The sequence below is a fragment of the Phacochoerus africanus genome, chromosome X (genome assembly GCF_016906955.1).
Source record: "Phacochoerus africanus isolate WHEZ1 chromosome X, ROS_Pafr_v1, whole genome shotgun sequence".
In the NCBI taxonomy this organism is placed as follows: Eukaryota; Metazoa; Chordata; class Mammalia; order Artiodactyla; family Suidae; genus Phacochoerus; species Phacochoerus africanus.
The window spans coordinates 50,260,499-50,287,889 of record NC_062560.1 but is presented as its reverse complement, the minus strand read 5'-3'; the positions used below and the strand labels follow the sequence as shown (position 1 = coordinate 50,287,889).

At 43.3% G+C, this 27,391-nt stretch overlaps 1 protein-coding gene across 1 annotated transcript; it reads left to right on the top strand.

Moving 5' to 3' along the window:
- Positions 1-5,404: 5,404 nt before the first annotated feature.
- Positions 5,405-8,227, top strand: USP51 (ubiquitin specific peptidase 51). Its single transcript, XM_047764896.1, has one exon. It carries the CDS (start codon positions 5,642-5,644, stop codon positions 7,772-7,774), a length of 2,133 nt encoding a protein of 710 aa, XP_047620852.1. The 5' UTR covers positions 5,405-5,641; the 3' UTR covers positions 7,775-8,227.
- The last annotated feature ends 19,164 nt before the right edge of the window (positions 8,228-27,391 follow it).

The following is a 27,391-nucleotide window of genomic DNA, read 5'->3' as shown; positions in this document are numbered from 1 at the left end:
CTTTTTCCTATTCCACTCTAACCCCTAACACTGCTAGTACCTGATGAAGTTAGAAAACCATAAGGAAGCCAAGATAAAATAGTCCTGGGAAACCAGTCACATTAAAAAGGATTCCTGCTACTAAGGCCAGATGATCCTAACCTGTGGTTCATTAACACTAACCCACATTAGTGGCTCTCAAAGTCTGGTCCCAATTCCAGCAGCATCAGCATCCAGCACCAGCATTAGTTGGTAAACTGTCAGAAACATACATTATTGGGCCTCATACTAGTTATACAGCTACCAAATGACTGAGTCAGCATTTCCATCTAGATCTGCTAACCTGAAATGAGTACATATTTTGTTAGCTGTGGCTTAGCAAATGTCTTTACCTAGGTAAAAAAGTATTTTCTTTCATGAATTAGAATTCCTAAGAGCTTCCCCTCCAGGTACTTTTATATGATTGACATTTGGACATGTTTTTGAGCTACACTTCCACAAGATACCTTCTTTCTTTGTGGGCAGTCTCTTCATGCAGGCCTCTTTCTGCTGACAAAGGGACAGGGTTAGGGGCAGTGGTGAGGGGTGAGGGATTGATACAGGGTCCAAACTGAGGGATCCAGTAGGATCCTCCTTAGAAAAGGTGGGTCCAGCAGGGTCCTGCCTGTGTGCTGCTGTACTCTGAAGGACTCGTTCCAGATCTGGGGGATCAGAGAAGGCCTCCTGGAGGAAGGAACACTTGAGCTGGATGTAAAATGGGCAAACCAGAAGGGAGGACAGATTCTTTGAAATCAGTCCAGACCAAGGCTGACTCTGGGAATGTAGTTGGGGCAGGACCTCTGAGGTGACTTTGAGGTCACCATGGAATCTTGAGGATCTGCTCCCTCTCCTTGTAGTAGCTCTCAAGGTTCTACTGTCAAGAAATGGATCAGAATCACAAAGTTTGGTCTGGGTGGAGCAGGCCAGTATATGGGGCTGTTTTTCAGATAGGGACTCCCAGGGCCACAGAGCTCTTCTTAGTCTACTCCAAATTTCTGCCAAAATAAGGACACACAAGACAAAGGGTAATTCAGATGGAGGGGAAGAAAGAGGGAGGTAGGATAGACTGCCTCTCAGGCCACCAGAGCATCTCCACTTTCTCCTGAGTCACTATCCACTCATCAGGAGGAGGGCAGCCTATTTCCTCTGTCTAGTATTGCTTCCCCTCAAAGTCCTCCTGGGCACTTACTGGCGACTCCGTTTCTGCTTCTTTCACCTCACTGCCACTTTGTCTCCATGCTCTTCCATCCTCTTCTGGTGCAATCTGTCTAAATTCCACATCTAAATCTTTTATGCAGGTCCAAGTTCTGTGGTGTTGGAAAACTCTGCTGTCCTTATTGCTATTATTATTATTATTATTATTATTACTACTAAAAGTCTTTTGAAAACTCCAGACAAAGACAAACTGAAGTTTGTCTAAACTAATGCATTTCAGTTTGAGTAGGTTGTTCCATCTCTTAAGGATCCCTCTCAAGGCTCCTGTACCAAGAGCTTAACTGATTCAGAGAAACTGAAAATTCTACCTTGAAAACAGTAAGCCTTCCCTCTCTGATGTGAGGATGTGGTAGTTAGAACCTAACATGAGAGTGGCGATGCACTTTCCAGTCAGCTACATAGTGATTATCTGATTTGGGGGCCAAGTATTTATGAACTAGAAACCTCATTAGGATTCCTATTAAGTTGCTATGACTTTATGAAGAACTGCTAGCAGGTCAAACCAGCTCTTTTCTTACTTGAGGGAACTGAGTTGCAAAGGTGATGTGCAGCTTGTTTTAGGTCACAAACACAGATAATATTGATGGAAATGTATAAGGGCATCACTCTCTTGTCTCCCAGGCAAACGTTCCCATAAACATATACTTCTGAAGGAGGCTAACTTTTCTTTAAACATTTCAATCTATTGTAATTCTGAACTTATAGGACAGTTATGATGGATCTTCACTCCTGGATCATACTGATCTATGCTCATTCTGAAAATTCATATACATTAATGAATCTCTTTGATATTCTAAAATCATTGATATCCATTTTGGGAAGGTATCTATAAGATACCACTCCCAAGCCTGAGTGAACTGAATCCTAATCCTGAGGTTTAGAAGGAGATAAATGACTGCCCCAGAGAAATTAAATTGGCATTAAACATTCTCACTGATGAGCAGGAATATTCTTGGGACTGGACAGGAAGGGCAACAAGCTCTGAAGATAGCACCTATTGTTGTAAGGGTTGTGGCTTTGGATGCTGAACCTGTTAAAAGGAAGGAAAAATCTGCTGGGCTGAACTCCTGGAGGTTAGAAACCATTTTACTCTGAGTTTCTGAAAGCACAACCTAGCACAGTTAGTATAGTTAAGGGATTCTTGTACATTTGTTAAGTGCTTGCTCATATACATGTACTCCTTAGGAGGGATAATCTGGTGAAATAAGCAATAACTTTGAGAGAGCTTCCAATGAAAGAAGATCTTTTCATATACTCTGCATCAGGAATTGTGCTATAGGCTGGTCTTAAGGTGGGGACTGAGAAAGAGAGGTGTGATGGAGTTCCCATGGTGGCGCAGTGGTTAACGAATCCGACTAGGAACCATGAGGTTGCGGGTTCGATCCCTGCCCTTGCTCAGTGGGTTAAGGATCCGGTGTTGCCGTGAGCTGTGGTGTAGGTCGTAGACGCGGCTCAGATCCTGTGCTGCTGTGGCTCTGGTGTAGGCTGGCGGCTACAGCTCCAATTCGACCCCTAGCCTGGGAACCTCCATATGCCGCAGGAGCGGCCCAAAGAAATGGCAAAAAGACAAAAAAAAAAAAAAAAAAAAGAAAGAAAGAGAGGTGTGAAAGATAAAGCTTGCCATAAGATTGTTTATATAAATCCATCGACCTAGAGTCAACTAATATATGACAAAGGAGGCAAGAATATACCTAAAAGACAGTCCCTTCAATAAGTGGTGCTGGGAAAACTGGACAGCTACATGTAAAAGAATGAAATTAGAACACTTCATAATACCATACACAAAAATAAAGTGAAAATGGATTAAAGACCTAAATGTAAGACTGAATACTATAAAACTCTTAGAGGAAAACATATGCTGAACACTCTTTGACATAAACCAAAGCAATATTTTCTCAGATCCACCTCCTAGAGTAATGACAATAAAAACAAAAATAAACAAATTGGACCTAATAACTTAAACGTTTCTGCACAGGAAATGAAACACTAAAAAAACCCAAAAAGACAACCCACAGAATGGGAGAAAATATTTGCAAATGAAGTGACTGACAAAGGATTAATCTCCAAAATTTATAAACACCTCCTACAGCTCAATACCAAAAAAGACAAACAACCTCATCAAAAAATGGGCAGAAGATCTAAGCAGACAATTCTCAAAGAAGACATACAGATGGCCAAAAAACATATGAAAATATGTTCAAAATCACTAATTATTAGAGGAGTGCAAATAAAACCTACTATGGGGTACCACCTTAGGCCAGAATGGCCATCATCAAAAAGTCTACAAAAAATAAATGCTGGAGAGGGTGTGCAGAAAAGGGAAACCTATTACACTGTTGGTGGGAATGTAAATTGGTGCAACCACTGTGGAAAACAGTATGGCGATTCCTCAGAAAACTAAAAATAGAATTGCCATTTGATCCAGCAATCCCACTCCTGGACATCAATCCAGACAAAACCATGACTCAAAAAGATCATTGTTCATTGTAGCACTATATACAATATCCAAGACATGTAAACAACCTAAATGCCCATCAACAGAGGAGTGGATAAAGAAGATGTGGTACATATACACAGTGGAATATTACTCAGCCATTAAAAGGAAAGAAACAATGGCATTTTCAGCAACATGGATGGACCTAGAAATTATCATGCTAAGTGAAGTCAGCCACACAATGAGACACCAACATCAAATGCTTTCACTGACATGTGGAATCTGAAAAAAGGACAGACGGAACTTCTTTGCAGAACAGATACTGACTCACAGACTTTGAAAAACTTATGGTTTCCAAAGGACACAGGATGGGAGGTGGGGGGATGGGCTGGAGGTTTGGGACAGAAATGCTATAAAATTGGGTTGTGATGATTGTTGTACAACTATAAATGTAATAAAATTCATTGAATTAAAAAAGATCATTTATATAAACTATGATTCAGTATTCAAAAGATGGGATTATTATTTCCACTTTTTGTTTAACAGATGCTACAACTAAGATTCAGAGAGGTCAGGTATTTTCTCTGAGTCACACAGCTAAACAAGTGCCTGGGCTCTCCTATTGAAGCCTGAAGCCCTTGCTTTTGCTTCCCCTCCCCACACTCCAGAATTCTTCTCTCCATGTAACTCCCAGAGATCAGATTCTGATAGGTCCCTAAGGAATTCCTGTTAGGGTTGACATCCCTACACCCCCACCCCCGCCCCTTCCCAATGAAATCTTTTTTCTGCGGAGGGCTGGCCTGGAGCCAGGTGATGCCAGAACGTCCACTCCAGGGGCTTTCTCTGAAATCTGTCGCTGTGGTTACCTCCAGTAGAATCTGTTTCAGGAAGAGGTTTGTCTGACTGCGAGGGACAGCGGTGCCATTCACCACAGCAGGAGGGCAGAATCCGGGGCTGGGGGCCACAAGTCCAGGGGGAGGGGCCAGGGGGCGGCCCTCTTGTGACCAGCCCTGAGGAGAGGTCAGGAGAGAAGGCTGGCTGAGGAGCGCCTAGATAGCAGCAGCTGCTGACGTTTTGTATCTTGCGTCGGGGGGCTAAGGTAACTCAGACCTTTTAACAAACCACGGGGCTGGGATCCTTGCAGACATGCGGATGAGAAGAGGTAGGGACTTAGGGGGTCAAGCACTGAAGGCGCGGGCAGTGAACGCGTGGAGGGCGTGAGATGGAGTCTGAATTCTCAGAAGAATTATAAGGAAGAAGAGTGCTAACGCAAGAAAAGAGGTGTGAGAGGGAACACAAGCGCGCAGGAGCTTGAGAAGGCGAAAGACCTTGGCTGACCAGAAGATCCTGCGCTTGGAAGTAGGGGCAAAGTGTGGAACACACCCAGCCCCGGAAGCATAGGTAAGTAAGGTAGGAACAGGGGGACACTTTCTTCCCTGAGTCCGTTTTCCATACATGGTTCCCTTTCAGCCATTTTTAAAGTAAAATCGTTGACCCAAGTGTCTTTTTAGGATATAAGGAAAGAACGTCAGAGGAAGCTGTACCAAAGCGAGGCTATGCAAGGCACATGAAAGGCAGTCAGAGGGTGGCGCCTTTTTTTTTTTTTTTTTTTTTTTAAAGAAGATTCCATTTCTTTCACCCTAAATGTCAGGCCATACCCCGCTTCCCTACCTTTTTCTCTCCCCACACCCCGTCATTCTCCCTCCAATCCCTCTCCACCCCCGAGCCCCGGAGCACTATCCGATCCTCTTTAAACCAAGTAACCGCCTGGGTCTCCAGCTCCTGGAGGCTCAGAGTAAAGTGGATGGAGTTCGCAGCGGCAGCTGGCTGAACTCAAGGGCCGGTGGGAGGGGTCCCGGAGGCGCACCGCGGCCATGACGCAGGCTAGATCATTCACAAAAATTTCTGTTTCATTCGATCTGCAGTCGCAACTTGATTCCAGACGCCTCTCTCCTCTGGCCGGGTGGTGAGCTGATGGCCCAAGTTCGAGAAGCTTCCTTGCCATTAGGCTCTTTAGTCCGCTGTAGCTCCGGAGATGGGGGAGGAGCCTCACCAGAAGAGGTGGCTGAAAAGGCGGGGGAAATGGAAGAGGAGGAGCTGGGGGCTGCAAAGGCGTATTCCGGCCCGGGAGCTGATGAAATGAAGCTGGAGCCATCACAAGAGCATAAGCCAGCACCTGAGGAGAACTTCACGTGGAGCGGCAGCTGCAGCGACGAGAAGGTGCTCCCTTCAAACCCCCTTCGTTGTTACAGCAGCTCCTTGACCCTCTGCCCTCGCCGCAAGCCCCGCCCTCGGCCCCAGCCGGGGACCCACTTCCTAGGCCCGCCCAAGCCCTGGGCCCCACCCCCGCCTCCCTCCCGTCCTCCCCCTCCTCCGCCACCCAGGCCTAGGCCCCCTCCCAGGCCTTGGCGCAGATCTCGGCGTAGATCCGGGCCCAGGTACAGGCCCCAGACTCCGCGAAGCTGTTCCAGTGACCTAGGCGGCTCTGGGGATCCAGATAGCTTAGGGGACTGGTTGCTGGAGGTGGAGTTTGATCAGCAGGGTCCCACAGGCTGTTCTCATGTGGAGAGCTTTAAAGTAGCTAAGAATTGGCAGAAGAACCTACGGTTGATCTACCAGCGTTTCATTTGGAGTGGGACCCCGGAGACTAGGAAACGTAAGGCAAAATCGTGCATCTGTCATGTATGTAGCACCCATATGAACAGACTCCACTCTTGTCTCTCCTGTGTCTTTTTTGGCTGTTTTACTGAGAAACATATTCACAAACATGCAGAAACCAAACAGCACAATTTAGCTGTAGACGTCTATCATGGGGTTATATATTGCTTTATATGTAAAGATTATGTATATGACAAAGATATAGAACAGATTGCCAAAGAAACAAAAGATAAAGTTTCGAAATTATTAACTTCCACCTCATCAGATGTCTCTCAACAACAGTGTATGACATCAGGTGTTGAAGAGAAGCAATTAACTTGTGAATCAAAAGAACAGGAGCCAAAATTGGTGAAACCCAAGAAAAAGAGGAGAAAAAAGTCAGTCTATACTGTAGGCCTGAGAGGGTTAATCAATCTTGGGAACACCTGTTTTATGAATTGTATTGTCCAGGCACTTACCCATATTCCTCTACTGAAAGATTTCTTCCTCTCTGACAAGCACAAATGTATAATGACAAGTCCCAGCTTGTGTCTTGTCTGTGAAATGTCTTCACTTTTTCACGCTATGTACTCTGGGAACCGAACACCTCACATTCCCTATAAGTTACTGCACCTGATATGGATTCATGCAGAACACTTAGCAGGGTATAGGCAGCAGGATGCCCATGAGTTCCTCATTGCAATATTAGATGTGTTGCATAGACACAGCAAAGAAGATAGTGTTGGGCAGGAGGCCAGTAACCCCAATTGCTGTAACTGCATCATAGACCACATCTTTACAGGTGGCTTGCAGTCAGATGTCACATGTCAGGTTTGCCATACCGTCTCCACTACAATAGACCCATGCTGGGACATCAGTTTGGACTTGCCTGGCTCTTGTGCCACATTCAGTTCCCAGAATCCAGAGAGGGCTGATGGCACAGTGAGTAGGGATGAGAACATACCAGGAAACCCCTCACTCACAGACTGCTTACAGTGGTTTACAAGGCGAGAACATCTAGGGAGCAGTGCCAAAATCAAATGCAGTAGTTGCCAAAGCTACCAGGAATCTACCAAACAGCTCACCATGAAGAAATTACCCATTGTGGCCTGTTTTCATATCAAGCGATTTGAACATGTAGGCAAACAGAGGCGAAAGATTAATACTTTTATCTCCTTTCCCTTGGAACTGGACATGACTCCATTTTTGTCTTCTACTAAAGAAAGCAAAATGAAAGAAAGGCAGCCACAAACAGATTATGCACCCATTGAGAATAAGTATTCCTTATTCGCAGTGATTAATCACCATGGAACTTTGGAAAGTGGACACTACACCAGCTTTATCCGGCAACAAAAGGACCAGTGGTTCAGCTGTGATGATGCTGTCATCACGAAGGCTACCATTGAGGACCTTCTCTACAGTGAAGGGTATTTACTCTTCTATCACAAACAGGGTCTAGAGAAAGACTAGTCTTACCAGACCATTTACCAGAAAAAAAGTAAAAGAAATTAGCAGACAAGGATTGGATGCTAAAGTGACACAAAAACCTACCTGGAATGGACAATGACAGTACCTGTACAATAAAGAACACCTCTTGAAGTATCACAAAAACCTACCTGGAATGGACAATGACAACATCCCCTACATGACAATTATCATCTTGATATAAGGAACCTATGGGTCTGTAAGAGGAAAGAAAAAAAGAATACGAACCATTCAACCTTAAATGGGAGGAGGGAGAAGAGGCTGAAAATGGTCACATAAAGCATAATTAAATGAAAGGAATATTTTAAGTGGGGAGAGTGGGGATAGAGATGTTCTGGCACTACTATATGTGATTTGTCTCTATGAAAATACTGTGGGAAGTCAGGTACTATTCCTTCCTCAGCAAAATGCTTCACAATTGGTGTTCCATCTGTGACCGACCAGTCAAATAGTTAAATAAAATAATATTTTAAAAGAAAAACATTTAATTTTAAAAGAAAAATATTTTTAAATGTTGAAAAACTTTAAATTAAATATTTTTAAAAGAAATGTTTTAAAAATTAAAACATTAAAAAATTTAGAACTCTAAAATTATTAAAACCAGGCTTAAAAGCAAATTTTAGAAATTTTTATTTTAAAAAAAGTAAAGTGAATAAAACTAGAAAAAGATTAAAAATGAAAATTTACCCAAAAGTTAAACAGTTTGAAAATTAAAAACGTAAAAAAGAAGGAAAATCTTAAAATTAAAAGTTTAAATTAAAAAATTAAATATAAATATAAAAATATTTTAAAATTATAGTATAAAATATATTTATTGAAAAATCAAGGTTAGCAAAATTTATGCATAGTTTAAGAAGTAAGTTTTAAAAAAATACAGAATGGAATATAAATTTAAGCATACAGAAAAGTGTTTTGGGGGTTTTTTTGGGTTTTTTTTTTTTTTTTTTTTTTTGCTTTTTAGGGCTGCACTCGAGGCATATGCAAGTTCCCAGCCTAGGGATTGAATCAGATCCTGACTATGCCACAGCTGCAGCAAGATGGGATCTGAGCTGCTGCACCTGCGACCTACACCACAGCTCAAGGCAACACCAGATGCCCAACCCACTGAGAAAGGCCAGGGATCAAACCTGCATCCTTATGGATACTAGTCGGATTCATTTCTGCTGAGCCAGTTTTAAAAGAGGAAAGTTTAGAATAATTCTAGACAAAAGGACAAAATTTATTTAAAATTAAATTTAAAATATTTTAAAAGGAAACATTAGAGCAAGGGAATTCTAAAATATGTAAAGAATTTTAGACAAGTTCAATTTGGTAGATTTAAATAAAATCTTTTATTTAAACAAAAAGATGTATTAAAATTAAAAAGTTTAAAAGATCTTATTTATTTATTTATTTGGCCATGCCTATGGCATGTAGAAGTTCCCTGGCCAGGGAGCAGACTCATGCCACAGCAGTGACCTGAGCTGCTGCAGTGGCAATACTGGATCCTTAACCCACTGCACCAAAAGAGAACTCTCTAAAAGATCTTATTTTTAAAATGTAAGCATATTAAAATATGGGTATGAAAGAAGTAAATGGAGGAGATAATAACAAGAAACAGTGGTTTGTGAATATACTTTCTTTTGAGTTTTATGTTGATACATAAATAAAATTAGAAGAAAAAAAATAGACTTTAATCATAATTTTACCATCCAACTGTGATTACTTCAAGGCCTGAACTCTAGCCCACCTTCCTCTCTCAGATTTCACACCCTGTCTGATTTTCAGAAGGAAGTAGAGCTATTTCTCAGGCAGAATGATCTGCATCTGAGAAAGATGAAAAAACTTTCTGCCATTTAGAACTGCATTATTCATGTAAATTCTTTGCTTCAGAAAAGGGGCTCTTGATGATTTAGTTACATATGAATATTAAATCACAACTGTGAAGCTCTAGTTTTGGTGTTTGAGCCCCATGGCCTGATTGAGGAAGTGGCAGGGACCCATATCTAAGGACTTCCCATCCTTCTTTCCCCCTTCCTTCTTCATGGGGAAACAGGACTTTTAAACAAGTAGAGCTATGAGTTTGTACTTAACAGTCCTTCTACTGAATCTTCACTCCCTCCTTTTTTTCCTTATTCTGTCAATTCATGCCTAGTTCCCTGAACCCCACAGTTAACCTGACCTTACTTACGTCAATCTCTGAGCCCCAGACTGTAGGGTCTTCCTGGTGACTTATACTCCTTTAAGATTCAACTCATAAATAACTTCTCTGGAGACTTCCTTGAATGCTGTAGGCAGGTATAAATTGAAAAATGTCTCCCCTCATCCCTCTCTCCCTCTCACTGTGCCTCCAGAGTACTTTGTACCTCATTTATAGTACTTATACTGTGATTCTTCTGTAGCCTTGTGACTGTCTGCCCCTCTGCACCCAGCTTTCTAAGAACAGGGGGCCAAGCCTTATTCATTTCTGTGTTAATAAATATTTGTTGAATGTGTTGATGAGTTCCGTTATTTGCTCTGTTCACCCTCTCAGTAATGTGTTCTCACTCATTCATCCATCAAGTCCTTATTAAGTGACAAGGTGTGATAGTGTGATCAGTGTTCTATCTTCTCCAAAGACAGTATATGAAATGCTATTTAGCTGCAGGTTACGGCTTATAAAAGGAGGTACTTAGCAAGGAAATAGGTTGTATCGAGAGAGCCCCAGGTACAATGTAAGGAAAGAGCACAAACATGAGAAATGGGTGGTGAGGAGGAGCAGCAGCTGCAGGTCAGACTGGGCTCTCTCATTTTTGTGTGTGTGTGTGGTGACATTTCCTCTCACCACAGTGTCCCTGAGCTCCCCACAGCATCTCTCACTTTACCACTATGTGCCATACTTGTCCATGATGTACCACATTAGTTTACCTCCCCAGGAGACAGTGCACCTCACCATTTCACTTAATTATTTTTTTTGTCTTTTTGCTATTTCTAGGGCCACTCCCGTGTGGCATATGGAGGTTCCCAGGCTAGGGGTCCAATCGGAGCTGTAGCCGCCAGCCTACGCCAGAGCCACAGCAACACAGGGTCCGAGCTGCATCTGCAACCTACACCACAGCTCACGGCAACGCCGGATCCTTAACCCACTGAGCAAGGGCAGGGACCGAACCCGCAACCTCATGGTTCCTAGTCGGATTCGTTAACCACTGCGCCACGACGGGAACTCCCATTTCACTTAATTCTATATCACAGCACATACATATCATGACTGTGCAATAGAGGAGTGACATCTGATGGCTGTGTTTAGCGGAGAGCTATAGTTTGTCTGCTTAGCACTCTTGCCCTTCTCCTATTCTTTGTGTTTCCAGTGGGGCTATAGATCACTTTGCTATGCTCCTCTTAACCCTCCTCAGAGTATGCATGTCACTTAGGCTAGGCTAGATTAGAGTTCATAATTCTCCTACTCCTCTACCAACACTTCTCCCACAAGAGCAGTTCTTCTGAGGATGACCATAGGAAGCAAAAAGGGCCAATCAGAGTCCATTCCTAAATTGAGTATATATATGTATACTGGGAGAAAGAAATGTCTTCCTCTCCACCTCTGCTCCCTACTCCATCCCCAATGCTGGAGTCTAGGCAAATATGACATGAATCTGAAACTCTGAGAGGTCAATATTGTCAATATCCATACCATGAGAAAAATAATAGAAGGAATCAAATAGGAAAAGAGTCTAGAGAGCATCATTTGAACCTTGTGGATCCAGCTATGCCTGAAGCCCCAAAGTTCTCAGCTATCTGAGCCAGTAAAGTCCTTTGTTCCACTTAAACTAGATCGATTTAGGATCCTGTCACTTGCAGCCAAGGGTTTTGAACATATTAGCTGAAGTATATGGTTAGTCAGGGGCATCCTGTTCCTAAGGCCAAAAGTTAAAGAAGGGAGGGGAGGGGCCTCAGATTAACTCCATCATATATGACTGAGAGACCGGAGTGGATACCTGCATGTCTTTAAGAAGCAAGTATTATCTTGGCCACTGACCTGTGCTAGACTTTAAATCTTACAGCAATGATATGACTTTTCAATTAAAGAGAGGAAAAGGCAATAATGTTTCATGAGTACCAAAGTAGACCAGACACCTTAATAATTAACTGCTTTAATTCTATTATCTCAGTGAGTCTATACAACAATTATGAGAAACAATCATTACTACACATACTTCACCGATTGGAGAAGTGAGATTCAGAATAGAAAAGTTATTTGCTTAAGTTCGCTCCACTACTTTAGGTAGTAGAACAAGTCTTGAAACCAGGTGCCTAAAGCCTTTGCACTTTCCATTGCAATCCAGTTACAGATAATTCAAATATTTTATTTGTTTTTCTTTTCCTAATGTTGCTATGGAAGACAACATAAACCAGAACAGTGCTGGAGGCAGACAGCCTTTGATAAATCTGGATGCAGACAATCTGGGACAAAAGTAATTTATCAGCTGATAACTCCAAATTGTCTATGCTACAGGTACATGCATTTCTATGGCAATGGCTGATTTGGATAGTCAGATCAGGCTAAATGACTTTCCTAAGGATACTCAGGATAGATGAGGCCAAAATTCTACTCCATTACCATACATGTAGACTCACTCAGTGACATATGTTTGGCTGAGCACCAAGATCTAGCTCTAAGATCTCACTGTTTTACCATCAGCTCTCTCTAGGTGTCCCTAAAAGCTTTAATACCATGGCCAGCTTCAATATCCTGTGTCACCTTCACCATTCACCTTTCCTCTGGTCTTCCCAGAGTGCCCACATATCAGTCCTTCAACCATAAATCCGTTCTACTTGCCTGTTGTAGAGGGGTTTGCCTGTTAGTATCTTGTTCCTAGGTGATCCAGTTTTCAATGTCCAATTTCTGTTGTTTCTGTACTAGTTAAAGTTCTGAACTAGTTATAGTTCCTTTAACTTGATTTCCTTCAACACACATGGTAGTAACTACTCTAGGCCAGGCTGGAACTATGTGTGTCTTTAAAACTTTCCGGCCTACTACAGAATAGGTGCCTAACATGCAAGCTGAATGAATGCATGAATGAATAAACCAAAATAAATTTCATCCTACACTCAGCTTCAGTAGTTGATTTCATGTCCTATCTTTCTGAGGACAAAATAGTTTTAAGAATGCCTGATTTACCCATACCACCCAAACGTGTATCTGTCTCCCTCTATCCTCTGAGACTTCACTCTAGATGTAGAAGAAAAGGAATCCTACTTCTTTTCTGCTTCTGTACTCTGGCCTCCTTCCTCTGACCCATTCTTGACAGCCAAAGGGCCTTGCTCCTACACTTCCTTCTCTTCCTGCAACAGCCATGTTTTCTCTAGACAGAAAATATTTAGTAACTAGGCATCCTAGATTTTCTGATGATTCTTCAAAGACTTTGTCCTATCATCCCTACAAGGCATAAGAATGCCCCTCAATCATCCCTACAAGGCATAAGAATACCCCTCAATCCAAATACTTCCTCCCAGAGTGTATATTATCCTCAGAAGAGACCAAAAATCCTTTCATAAGATCGTGATTTGAGGTTCATGTTTAAAAAAGAATTCATAACATTTGCATCTAGTATTATTTTGCCCCCTCATTTCAGTGCCAAACTCTTCTACATGCTTTTCTTACATAATTTTGCACTATTCTATTCCTATATTAGTACCCCACATAGCTTCTGCCTGTACCACTCTAGAAACTACTCTTGCTTAAGTCCAAAGTGACTTATTTCTTCAAAGTTATTTATTTTGCTATTTTATACAATTTTTAAAGACATATATGATAATTGAAAAAACAGTGGGGATAACAGATACAAAATATTTGATGTTAAAGCTTTTCTTGCAAGTCTAGATTGTGATTTTGACATGCTGGCTACCATTGAGGGTAAGTTCCCAATTCTGAAAAAAAGGACTGGAGTGGAACAAGCAGTGATAAGGAAGGGATTGCATGGAAAATCAAATTTTAGAAAATTGGATTGTATATTAAATGCACCAGAGGAGTTGACATTTCTAAGGACAGGTGCAAATAATCCTTTTTGTGTAAAAATAAGGCCTTATTAATAATCTAATCGTGACACAAATGATCTGTTTTCAGTACAGTCTGCTTAAAAGGAGACATACTTATATGCTATTTGCAAACACCACTTAAGGCTTCATTCGCACCCCAACTCTGATAGAGAATTAAGCTGATTTGGCTGCAATTCCTGCTCCTTTGTAATGGATGAAATATAGTGAGGCAGACCTAGGCGGAAGTACCAAAAAGACTTAAACCGAAATCACATCTTAATCTACCCCTTACTAAGAGGTGACACTGAGCCAGTAACAGAAACTTGTACACAGCTCTTCTTGACCTGTTGACAAGGCTAAATACAATGATGTTTGCAAGACATTTTTTTTTAGTGCAGAGCAGGCACATGGTTGGAACTAAAAAAAAAAATAAAGTCATTTCTCTTGACCCATTTTTCAGTGTCCAAACATTCTCCTAGGAAATGATAACTGTAGCTCTCTGGAAGCTCATTTTTTACATACCACAAGAGAATCACCTAAGTAGACTTCTTTCTATAAATTCTCCTGTGCCAGATCTCTCCTTACTTAATCAAGTGTTTCTCCTCTTGTGCTACAGGTACCTGATTAGGGTATGTCTTATGGTTGACTATAACTGACAAGCAAGGAATATGACACTCAGAGAGATGAAATGCTTTTCTCAAACTCACATAGTAATTAAGAAAGAGGACTGAGGCACAAGGTACAGAGCCCAGGCCCTTATCTATCAGATTTTCCTAAAATCCAGGAGCTCATTGGATTCCTCCAATTACACTGGAAAGAGAAACAGATTATACGCACTTCTGAATCCAACAAATTTATGGAATTCTAGAATTAATGATGATAACATTCAACTTTCTTTCCTCTTTCTTTGTTTCCACAAATTGTTATCCTGTGCCTATGACATATTTTCAGTGGAAAATCAGAAAGTAATAACAATTTTTCCTCCATCACTTTTCTCTATTTTTGGTTTTTAAAATAGAAATTCTGTAGAGTAGGACAGCTTCTCACCTTCCCTTTCCAGCAAAGACCCATCCATCTACACACACACACACACACACACACACACACACAATTTGGGGAACTTGTCTCAGCATCCTGTTCTACCACTAGGACAGCAATGAACAGAGGTGTGATATTTGGTGGGGCACAATGAAAAGGTTGCCACCCCCTGTCTCAGGGTAATGGATCCCCAGGGACAGAAGAACCCCCAGGCAGAAGTTCCTAAAGAGTGCAAGATTCCTTTGCTACATTGCAATTGCTTTCAGACGGTGTTGCCTTTGGATAAGATGGTGCCCTTATTTCTGACCCCTAAAAACCTCTCTGCACTTTCCTTATTTTCTCTACTAAGCCTATATATGATCAAGTTAATAATTCTTGTCACTTGGTTTATTTTAAGTAAGAAAATTTCAAGCACAGCACCCTCAGCATCCTTACCAAAGGCACATGTTCTTGTGTACATAATTTGTTTATACGTCCTTCATCAAGAACAACAACAAAAAACGTGATTTTAAAAAAATAAAATATGTTTAAGAAATCAGGAAGACATCCCCTCTTACTCAAAGTTCTTTCTTTGGGTTAAATAACCATTGTTTCAAAGTGCAGGGCCATTTCCAGCACTGTTCGTTTAAGATTGTCTTACATCTGCCGAATCTGCAAGTGCCATGACATCCGTGAATATTCAGCGTTTTTCATATTTCACTCACCATTGTTCCCATGAACATGACTATTTCTTATTTTTTTCTGTTCCTCGTCTCTTGCCCCCACATTACCCTCAGTAACCCAAGCATTTCGTTTTTTATTTTTAGCTTTTCATTACGGAAAATTTCAAGCACACAAAAGCAGAGAGAGTGGTACAATGCACTCTGTGTACCCATTAAGTTCAGAGTCATCAATTTCAACAATCATTAACTTTCTTCAATTCTTGTTTCATCTATTCCCCTTCGTACTTAAATTTTTTTGTTCTCGAGTCCTGTGAAACAAAGTGTAGACATCAACTCATTTCATTCAGAAATACACTTCAGTAGGTAAGGACCGGTTTTTAACATGACCACGGCACAATAAAATACCCAAGAAGATGGCCAACACTGACTTAACATCACCTACTACTGCATAGATTTTCAGCTTCCCAGTTGTCTCATACATAGATTTATACAGTTTGTTTGAGAAAATTAGGGCCCTGAAAAGTTCCACACATTACATGTGGTTGATATGTCACTTAGAGCCTTTTAATATACTAAATTTCCCCTCATTTTCCCCATACCGTTTATTTGCTGAAGAAAATATAATCTGCTCATTTCTTGCCAGGACTGGAAAAACAGAGGGGCCCTGGTTTAGAAGCCTGGCTGGAGCACATCGTCAGTCACAGTTTACCTGGCCCTTGGGCCAGAAGTTTGGGTCTGGTCGTTCCCTCCTTCCTTTTTTTTTTTTTTTTTTTTTTCTTTTTTTCTCTATCTTAAAAATTGGCTTTCCTGTGCTTAATGTGTACAAATTTTGTGATGAAAAATAGAAACGTAGACAGAAACAAAGACCCTTAATCAGATCTGTGCCCTGGTTTTTATTGTCCTTGTGGAATGGCTGCCTGTTCCACATTCCATTCATAGGAATTAGGACTCATCTTTCCCTGTCAGTTTTTGACTCATTCCACAACACTGAGGAGCTGTCTCAAACAGTTACTTTCCCTCCTTAGCATTAGTGCAGCAGAAGAACTGTGGTGAATCTTGCCAGGATTCCTTGGAAAGGTTGCTCTCCTCTACCCAAGAGGAAAGATTCTTAAACATGTCCCCGCACATCCCAGGAAACAAAGTTCCCTTGGACCCACTCTGTTCAGATCTTACTTGATTCTCCAGGGGACAGTAGTAGAAATTGGAGATTAGTGTGTCAACTACCATCTTCACCTCTGGAGCTGCCTGCTATCACCTCTTGTTTACTCTTCAAGAAAGGAGCATTCCCACCTTGATGCTTCTCATCTAAATAGGATCTCTAGAGGTGACAGAGGCCAGGGGTAGTGTGTGTGATAGTCTCACCATCTGTTGCTTTCTGTATTGGGTACTTTCCAAAAGCAAAGTTGCATATGGGGATACTAATTTGAAATAATAAGTGTAAGTAACTGTCATTATTTTTGCAATAAATATTTTGCCTTCCAACAACAGTCATAATGGCCGTGAGATGGGGAAAAGTGTTATGTCCCCTTGAGAAGAAGGATGCCACGATATACAAGGCTTGGGTCACTGAAAGAAGAAATAAAAGACAGGGTTTCCTTCTCAGAAGAAGTATGGGAAGGGGTGGAGAGAGAGAGAGAGAGAGAGACAGAGAGAGAGAGACAGAGACAGACAGACAGACAGACAGACAGACAGAAGAATCAATTAGCTCTGTATGTCCTGACATCATTTTCTGAAAAATCCTGTAAGTAGTGGCATTGGATGGGAAAGCTGGATAGAGAGGTGGCATGTGCCTACAACATTGGGAACATTATGACTGTTGGCAGATGAAAGCCATATTGCAGTCTGTGAAGACACTTCACTCAGAGTGGCTATGGAGAGAACAGACCTATGTGTGCAGTCCTGAACCTTCCTCAGCTCCCGTTTGTTTTAGAAGAGATCAGGAATATCTCACTAGCCTCACGGAAGGGTGTGGAAGGCAGTTGCATGTTTGCTGCTGAGCGCTCCGGAGTCCCTCTAACTGGGATGAAGGGATCTTGGAGCATTTGGTCTACAAAGTGGGGTGTGCAGACATAGGAGGTGGGTAAGAAGAGCTATCGAGGTGTTGGAAGGAAATATTAGAAATTCTAAGCGTACAAATAATCACATCTTTTTCAGTTTCTAATTTTAGTGTATGATTTATGATGAGCATTGTGGAATAATACCGTGACAACGGCACGTAATTTGTAAGTTAATACACATGCATTGGAGGTATGTGCTCAAAATCCTTTATTACTGGTGCATGTATTAGATTCTCAGGCTACCGTAAGAAATCACCACAAACTAGGTGGTGAGAACAACAGGAATGTATTTTCTCACAGTTCTGGAGGCTAGAAATCTGAGGCAAGGTGTTGGCAGGGCCAGGCTCCCTCTGAAGTCTCCAACGGAGGGTTCTACCTTGCCTTTTTCTAGCCTCTAGTGATTGCGGCAATCCTTGGTGTTCCTTGGCTTGTAGATGTGTCGCTCCAATCTCTGCCTTTGTCTTCACATGGTATGCCCCTCCATGTGAGTCTGTGTCTCTCTGTGCTCTCAATTTTTATGAAGGTAACAGTCATATTGGATTTAGGGTCTACCCTAGTCCACTAGACCTCGCCTTAACTGATTACATCTGCAAAGACCCTATTTTCTTTTTTTATTATTTATTTATTTATTTTTGTCTTTTTGCTATTTCTTTGGGCCGCTCCCGCGGCATATGGAGGTTCCCAGGCTAGGGGTCGAATCGGAGCTGTAGCCACTGGCCTACGCCAGAGCCACAGCAACGCAGGATCCGAGCCACGTCTGCAACCTACACCGCAGCTCACGGCAACGCCGGATCATTAACCCACTGAGCAAGGGCAGGGACCGAACCCACAACCTCATGGTTCCTAGTCGGATTCGTTAACCACTGCGCCACGACGGGAACTCCCCTATTTTCAAATAGAGTCATATTCTGAGGTTCCAGGTAGACGTACATCGTTGGGGACACCACCAGTCATCCGAGAACAGTGTCCAACGAACAATGATTCGAGACCACTGTTGTAGCAAATGTTATACTGGGCACCTTCATTGGAGTCCACTTTGAGTTGCAACCAAATCTCAGGGGGATCCATAAGTCTAGCAAGAGAACAGTCCAGCAACAAAGTGCTGTTCATGTTGCATAGGCACATAAGCAGAGTCCAAAAAATAGCATTCAGACTGAAGGCACCTGTGCACTGCCACCACGACATCTCTTAAGTGAGACCCTCTCCTCCAGTCCCCAGACACCATGTTATGGAGGAGAAGGGGAAGCAAGTAAGTGGAACTTGGTCTTGACTCAGTGCCTGAAATGAAGCAGCCAAGCTGGAAGAGCCTGAAGAATCCTTAATCATCAAATGTAAGTGGCCTTCAGTACCCTGTCCACCTTTAGTACCCAGGGGAGTGTGCACTCGAAAAGCAGGGTTAGTTGCCGAAAACCAAAGAGGTCATTTTGTCTTTGTACAACAAAGCATACTATACTATATTAAATTTTGAGATCCTGTTAACAGATATAATCTCTGTAAATGGGACTCTGTCTCAATTTATGGTGTCTATATCCCTCCAGTGGTTTTCAAATGTCACCTGAAAGCTGGGCATATACCCAAACTATTACATTTAGAATGGAAAAGCAATGAGGTCCTACTGTATAGCACAGAGAACTATAGCCAATCTCTTGGGATAGACCATGATGGAAGATAATATAAGAAAAAGAATGAGTGCATCTATCTATATCTATACATAGATACAGATATATGTATATATAGATATGACTGAGTCACTTTGCTGCACTGCAGAAATTGGCACACCATTGTAAATCAACCATAATAAAAAATAAAATAAAAATTAAAAATATATATATTAATACTAACTTTTCCTTTATTTCGTAAAATAAAAATAGATTAATGATCCTGATGAAGACAAAAAAAAAAAAAAAAAAAAAAAAAAAGAAAAACCTGGTCTATCCCATATTAGTGTTTTGAACCAGCTCACAGATAATGGAGGGCAGTGCTACTTAACACTTAAATAGTTGCAAAGTGCATAGTTTGGACTTGGAGTGTCCCGGTTTCAAATCTTTGTTCTGCCATTTAATAGGGACTTGCGTGGCCCTGCTTAAGCTACTTAACCTCCCTGAATCCCAGTTATCTCATCTGTAATATGGGGGCTTATAAACCGCATCACGTATGATAGTGGTGAGGGTGAAATTATAAAATGCAAAGAATATAAATACATACATGCCCAGAGCATAATAGATGCTCACTTAATATAAACTGTGGCTATGAATGACACTCCTTTCTCATGCAGGAATCAGCCCGAGGATCAGGGAGAGAATCCTGCACCGCCTTGAGGACATCCTAGCAACTTTCCTGGCTTTGCTACTGCACAGTTTATCCCTAGCTTAGTGTTTCATTGCAGTGCCCCCTTAGATTTGGTGGCCTTCATTTTTAAAAATAATACCTTATCCTTCATTTAAAGATGGGTGAGGTAATATTCTGCTGTCACCTGATTTCTTTGTGGGAGTGCCTCACAAACTTGAAAGTTTTTGTCACCCTTATCATTGACATCATTTTCACTAGATGCTCCAAACGATCCATTCACTCAACACACCTAATAATTTCTTGAACGTTTAATAAACCTGAGGTACTGTTCTAGGCACACGGGCTGTAGCAGTGAGTGAAGCAAGCAGACAAACAAAGTCCTGATCCCATAGAGCTTGCATTCTAGTAAAATAATGATGAGGCGGTTGACCCATGGATGGACCCTCTGGCCATAGACCCTCCTGCGATTTCCAGAGAAATCAGACAGGACAGACACACTTTTTTTTTTCCACCTTGGTGGGAATGTGACCAGCTTCATAGTACACTTTCTTATCTATTCTTACATTTAGCAATGTTAAGAATCATAATATCTGCTTAGCCCCCTTGCACTTTACAGAGCACTTGCACACACTGCACCTCAGTTACTGTACATCACCTTGTTGAGTAGGTATTATCTTTGTTACATCCACTTTACAGTTGATGCAATTAATAATTTTGAGACTCAAAGAAGTGAAAGACTTTGCCCATTGTCACACAGCCCAGTGAAAGTGAGGAAGCCAAACCTTCTGATTTCAAATCCATTTCTTTCTCCCATGGATGAAAGTATTACACACAGCCCCAACCCATGAGGACTGAAAATGTGGATGATCATAAACCAGAGTGTACAGGACAAGGGATGTGTGTGTGTGCGTGCACGCATGCACACACGTGCGTGCATACACATATGCTTTCACTGAAAGAGAGGGTTTAGCACAGAGTGAAAGGGTGGGTTTGGGGGTAGATATGGAGAAGGAGCTCACACAACTGGGCCAGCCTTGACTTCTGCGCCTTAGGAGAGAGACATGGCAGCCCCTGGGTTTGCTACCCTTCACTGATGTCCAAAAGCCACGGACATGACTTCTGGCTCCTTCCAACAAAGCAGTACGCAGTAGGGTGCAGTGGAAGGGGGAAGTTACCTGGGGAGGTGAATATGATGCATCCCACCAGTTTCCCTGTGGCTTTCCCATCTCTACTTTGGTGCCAACCGCCCTTAAGGAATTGTATTCGGCCTACATGTGGAAACATGGATGCTCATGTGGAGAGACTGTGGGCTACTTCAAGGAAAACCTTAGCATAGAGGTCTAACTGGGTCCCTGCTCTAGGTACAGCTTCTTCCACTCTCCTGGCATGTCCAGTTCTGACAATTTTCTTAAAACTGATAATTCGGAGGCATTTTTTCCCCCAAATCTACTTCCTGGTTTTATTCTCAGACATTCTCTTCACTGATCCACACGTTTCCTGCCAGAACTGGAAAGACACAAAGGTCCTGACCAGAAGCCTGGCAGAAGAATATCTGGTGTCCTGGTTTTTCTGGTCTTTGGCCTGAAGGTTGGGCCTGGACTGCCTCACTCCCAGCTGTTGGAGTTCTGTACCTGCCCTGTCGGAATCTTCTGAGAGAGGGCAGAGGGCAGAGTGCAGAGGGCTTTGGGGGCATCAGTCACACAGTGAGGGGAGGGAGGAGACCTTTTTCCTCTGCAGGCAGTATGAGCTAGATAACCAGGGCCCTGTGTTGAGGCCCTCTGCTGTTGACGTTCTTCAGGAGTTTTTGCTCTAGGTGTTTGTTAGTTCTAGGTCCCAAGCCTCATATCAAAGGTCAGCATGCCATGGACTGAGTTTTTCTCAGGGAATCAGTCTGATTTTACAGAGTTGGAGGGAGGAAGGGGGTGCTGGGAGACCCCTTGGGAGTTCTGAGGAAATCTTCGCTGTGTTGGCAGCTCCCTCCTCACTCCTCTTTTTCCTTCCAAAAAATTTTCTTATGCTTTGCATGATGATCTGCCATTCTCTGTCCTGACATGCAGGTTGTTTGTACTCCTTCAGCACCTCCCTGCACACATGCGCTCTGTCTTCTTTCTGGAGCAGGACTCTTGAGACTAGTGTTTGGAGAGAACAGCAGAGATAGCTGCTTTCTTTTTACAGCTACATTCCTAGAGGGTCATGCCAGAGGGGAGGGGGGCCTCACAGCAGGGAGAGGAAGGAAGCAGGGAACAGTGAACAGAAGGAGCTGAGAAACAGGCTGGCATGTCTCTGGCCTTTGGAGCTGTCTGGGCTGGGTGTCAGGAACTGGGTTCTTCTGTGCCCCAGGACTCCAGAGAGGCTGCGTCACCTTCTCACAGTAACTGGTACTCAGGACCTGGAGCCATGTTGCCCACCTTCAACTTTCTGGCCTTACTATTTCTGTAGATGATGGATGATGATGATGATGATGATGATGATGATGTCCATGTGTGTAGAGGGGGAGGGCACTGATGCGTGATGGGAGAGAGGGCGAGAGAGAGGCACGCGTGCAAGAAAGAGAGCATGTTTGTGTGCATGAATGTGTTTGTATGTGTGAGATCTGTGTGTGTACTTGACTCTGTTTGAGAGATTTTAAAAAGAGAGACACAGAGAGAGAAAGAGACAGAGACACACACACACAGATAGCCTGTCAGATCACTAGCTTCCACATCTATGTACTCTAGGCCTGGGGAGATGGAAGAACCAGAAGCTTAGAAATGCATTTTTAACCTTTCTTTCTCAAAATATGGGTAGTTTTGGTAGTCATAACCTGCTTCTCTTTCACGCGTGTGCGCGCATGCGTGTGTGTGTGTGTGTGTGTGTGTGTGTGTGTGTGTGTGATGTGTGTGTGCGCATTTTTAGGGAGAGGTTGATGTCCTTAACTAGGACTTAGGAGGCAAATTGGAGTTCTCACTGGCTGGAGGGAAGTTATGTTTACTTTATGAATTTTGGGGCCCAGGACATGCCTGCAAGACCTCCATCAATGAGCAGAGAATGAGAGCTGGGGATGCTGAAACAGGGAGGGACCGCAGAGGTCAGGAGGGCCAGAGGAGCATGCACTGTAAACTGCCCAAGTGAGGGGCAGTTTACAGTGTGGAGCTTCCAACTGCCTGGTGCATTGTCTTGGAGACCGAGGACTTATCTTAGGATAGCCGTGATTGGAGGGCAGGAGGTGAGGGGGACTGGTATCCTGAGAGGGGCAGCGTAGGTTTGGCAGAGCTGCTTCAGAATCCATGATCCCATTCAAGGTTGGGGATCAGGCCATGCCATGTACCTCCACACAGAACACAGCTGGCTCTGGCACCTGGGCCCTGGAAACTGTGTGAACTTATGGGGACAATGTTGACCTCACGAGGATCATCACCTTACATCTTACTTGGAGGGTACAATGAAGCTCTCACAGTGTGCTTCAAGATCGCTTGACTATAGTGAGCGGATAGGTCTTGCTAGCATTTGGGGTCAGTACCCCAGATAGAGCAACTGTGGGAATCTTTGCTAAGGGGGCTGCTGAGGTCAACAGTGATATTAGAGGGGGCGCTGAGTCACATACTTGCTTGTTGCAATATACAGAAAACTGGTGTCAGTGTTAATAAATCACGTGTGTGGGGGGTGGGGTGGGTGTGAGTGTGGGTGTGTGTATCAATTAGAATGTATACCTATATAGTTGTTACTCTAATTTTTATCATATTGATTTCGCTATCATCATTATCACTTCCCTGACTATGCGTTGAAAGTATATTCACAAATGTTAGCACAGGTGAGCTCTGGATGTTGGGATTAAAGCTAAATATTTCCCCAAATTTATACTTTCAGAAATGTGTGCAAGGAGCATGCAGCTTTCCCACAGTCATAGCATACAAAAAGTTACAAAGTAAGTTTGATCCTTCCTTGACCGTCAAGGCCCAGTGGAAGTCTAGACCACTGTGACAGCTTCTTTTTGAACTCCTTGCACTGCTTGTTGTGTACACAACGCTCTTGACACTTCTGTGAGCAATCAAACCATTTGGTAATTTTTCCTCTTTTTACTTGTAATTTCTTGTTATTTAATCTCCCCCATGAAAAGAACTGTATTTTGTAATAATTCCCTTGCAATAGCAACTGCTGATTGAATGTCTCTGATGGGCCAGGCACTGTGCCAGAGCAGAAAGGATGAAACTGCAGTCCGTGGACACTTGCCGCTTTGCAAAAGTGTGTAACTGATCTGCAGTAGGTACCTAATTTTATAGTACCTGTTTAGTGCAAAATTCAATAGCATAAGGTGGGAATCTCCATGATGCTGGGAACAATTGGGGCTTGTATTTTCTGTGTCTGCCATTTTCCTTCCTCCTATTAATCCATTTTCCTTGCGTTATACAAACGTATTGATCCCAGAGTGACTCACCTGGGATAAGAGAAATACTCGTCCTTCAGCACAGTTAGTTGGGGGGAGCAGCAGTCTCTAGGGACTTCGTGAAGATCAGCGGGTTGACTTTCCACCACGTGTCTAAAGGGAGGAGGCATTATGCTTGTTTTTGGAGGTGTACACGGAGGGTGGCACAAGTTAGATAACTTTGACTAGGTCCCCAAGCTATGGCGTAGACACCTTGGGTTTGGGACCAGCATGTTCCCACTCAACTTGTATAGCTTACCTCAAGTGCTGCTCCACTGGTGCCTAGCACTTGTTTATCTTATCAGGACTTCAGAAGTACTGATTACACAATCCTGGCGGCTGCTCTCCACCTGACAGCTTCTTATGGGCAATGATGCCTCTGGACTAGCTTGATGACAGCCTTTATTAACGGTTGCTGCAGCAGGACTGGGAGCACCTTGGAGGAGCTAGCCTCTGCAGAGAGGGGCATAGTTTCAAGCATTTAAACTAAAGCACTGTTTGAAGGGAAAACAGAGTGGAATGATACTAAGTTTCCCTTTGTAGAGGAATGGACGCCTAAAGGCCTTGATGGCCATTTCTGGGTCAGGGCTATTGGAGTGAGTAGAAAGTGCGTGTGTGCCTTGGAAGAGCTCATCTATGAAACAAGCTACAAAACAGGCTTCCCTCCAAATCTGTTCTCCTACAGTCTCTGCGCCTTCTCTTCTTCCTCTGTTCCTTTCTTCTCCTGGAGCCTGAACTCACTCTCACTGGTTCACATTAGCCATGAGATTATTCTATTCCTGGGGTAGGCCTGGACTCTGTGGCCTGAAACCCAACCCCATGAGAGCTTTACCTAGCCTCAGGCTTACCCTGCAGATGAGGCTCCACCTCAACATGAAGCTCATTTCTTGGAGTCATATCAGTTGGGATCTTTAGCCAGACAGGTTTTTAGAGAGTAGAGAGACGTCAGAATGGAGCCAACTGGAGCCAGCCCCATGGAGAACAAACAGATTGTGAGCTCACGTGTGTGTGTGTGCGAGAGTGTGTGTGCATGCTTGTCCGAGAGTCTGAAGTATGGTGTCCCAAATGGCACAGTGGCTTTTTAGTTTGATCAGAGTTGTTAATGTCTCTAGGGAGTTACAGCCCTGGCTTGCTCGGGTAAAAAGGACTTCAAGTAGTAAGGATGTTCTAAAAGCCAAGGAGAGGGTGGTTCTGTGGTTCTGGGATGGCTCTTCCACTTGATGCTGGGCCAGCCTTCAGAAGAGGAGTCTGTTTTAACCAAGTCAAGATCACGTGGGCTCTGCCACTCAGCCTCAGACTCAGAACAGAGTTCCATCACTGAATTAGCAGCATCATACAGGAAACTGAGGCAGATGCTCAGACAACAGAGACTGTGCCTATCATGTGGTCATATGAAGTAGCTGTGGTTCAGTGGGGAGGCTTGTTGCCAGTATAAGAGGCAGCAGGAGTAATTCCACACTTCAACTTGGTGTGAGCCTATGGTTATGACTATCTGGAGAGTCAGACTGTTTGGGCTCAAAACTTGATTCCTCCAATTGTTCGCTAAGTGCCCTAGGCCAGTCCCTCTGACCACCTTGTATAGCACAGCCCTAAACTTGTAAAATGGAGGAGAATCGTGATATAACCTACATCACTGAGTTGTCTGGAGTAGTAAAAGTAACTAAGGTGTTCTGATGTGGGCCTGGCACAACACACATGGGAGCTCAACAAATAGGCAGGTGCCTGACCTCAGTTAGAGGAGTTCAGGGGGGCCAGGAAGCCTCGCTGACCCCTCCCCCACCCAGTAATGACAGGATTTACAACTCCGTGTGCATGCTCTTGCCCTCCTCTTTATGCAAGGTCCATGTGCCCTCTGGCCTGCTCAAAGTTACTGCTCCAACAATTCTCTCTGCCTTCCCTGTCCTGTTGATTTCACTCCTCTCTGCTGTGTACTTGCCCCTCAGCACAATGCCATGTCTTCCCCCTGAAGTAAAACTTCTCCCAACCCCTTCCTCCCCCACCAAATGCTGCCCAATTTCTGTGCTCCCCTTTGCAGCAAAACCCCTTTTAAGGCTTGTCTATACCCACTGACTCCCCACCTTCCACTCTCTTAAGCCTGTCCAAAGCAGGCTTTATCACCCAATGGAGCTTCTGTCTTCAATGTCACCAGGGACTTCTGCATTGCAAAATCCAATGGTCAGTTCTCACTCCTCTTATCTCACCTGGCCTCAGCACTTTGAGCATAGTTGACCTCTGGCTCTCCCTTGATACGCTTTGCTTCACATGGCTCCTAGGATACCGCACTCTTGGTCTACAGTGCTGCTGGCCACTTCTCAGTCTCCTCAGCTGGCATCTCCCCTTCTCCCTGATCCCTTTATGCTACAGGTCTCTGTCCCTGGTCTTCTCCTCTTCTCTATGTACGCTCACTCCTTAGCCAGCCTCAAAGTCTCATGGCTTTCAAGCGCTGTCTGCACATCTTAGACACAAACTTTCAGTCACATTCCTGACTTCTGTGCAACTGAATTCTATTCAACTGCCTCCTCAACTCCTGTGAGTGCCTGAGAGATGCCTTAATTCCCTATGTCTGGAAGTGACTTCCTGATACCCTCTCTCACCTATAAAACCTGCTCCAACTACGGCATGGGATTCCCCATATCAGCTGGCAACCATTCCATTCCACTAATTGCTTGGGCAGAAAGGTCTGGAGTCAACCTTGACCCCTCTCTGACTCTCCACATCTAACATTTCATCAGGAATTCTGTTAGATCAACCTCAAAATACATCCAGAAAGTGAGCAGTTCTCATCACAGCTCCTGTTATCAGGTTGATGCAAACCACCGTCCTCTCTAGCCTGACTTACAGCAATAGCTTCCTAACTGGTCTCCCTGCTTGCACCCTTGCCTATTTTCACTCTATTCTCAACATAGTAAGCAATCAAAGTGATCCTTTCAGAGGGTAATTCGGACCTTGCTACTCCTCTGCTCAATCCCTATCGCCCCTCTCCTCCTTCCTGCCTGCCCCCTTCCCCCAACATTTCACTGCAAACAAGAGCCTAGTACCTTACAATGGCCTACCAGGGCCTACACAATGTGAGATTCTGTTAGGCTCTCTGCCCTTATCTCCAATTCTTGTCCTTTCTGCTGACTCCATGCCAGCCCCACTGGCCCTGTCATCCTCCCCC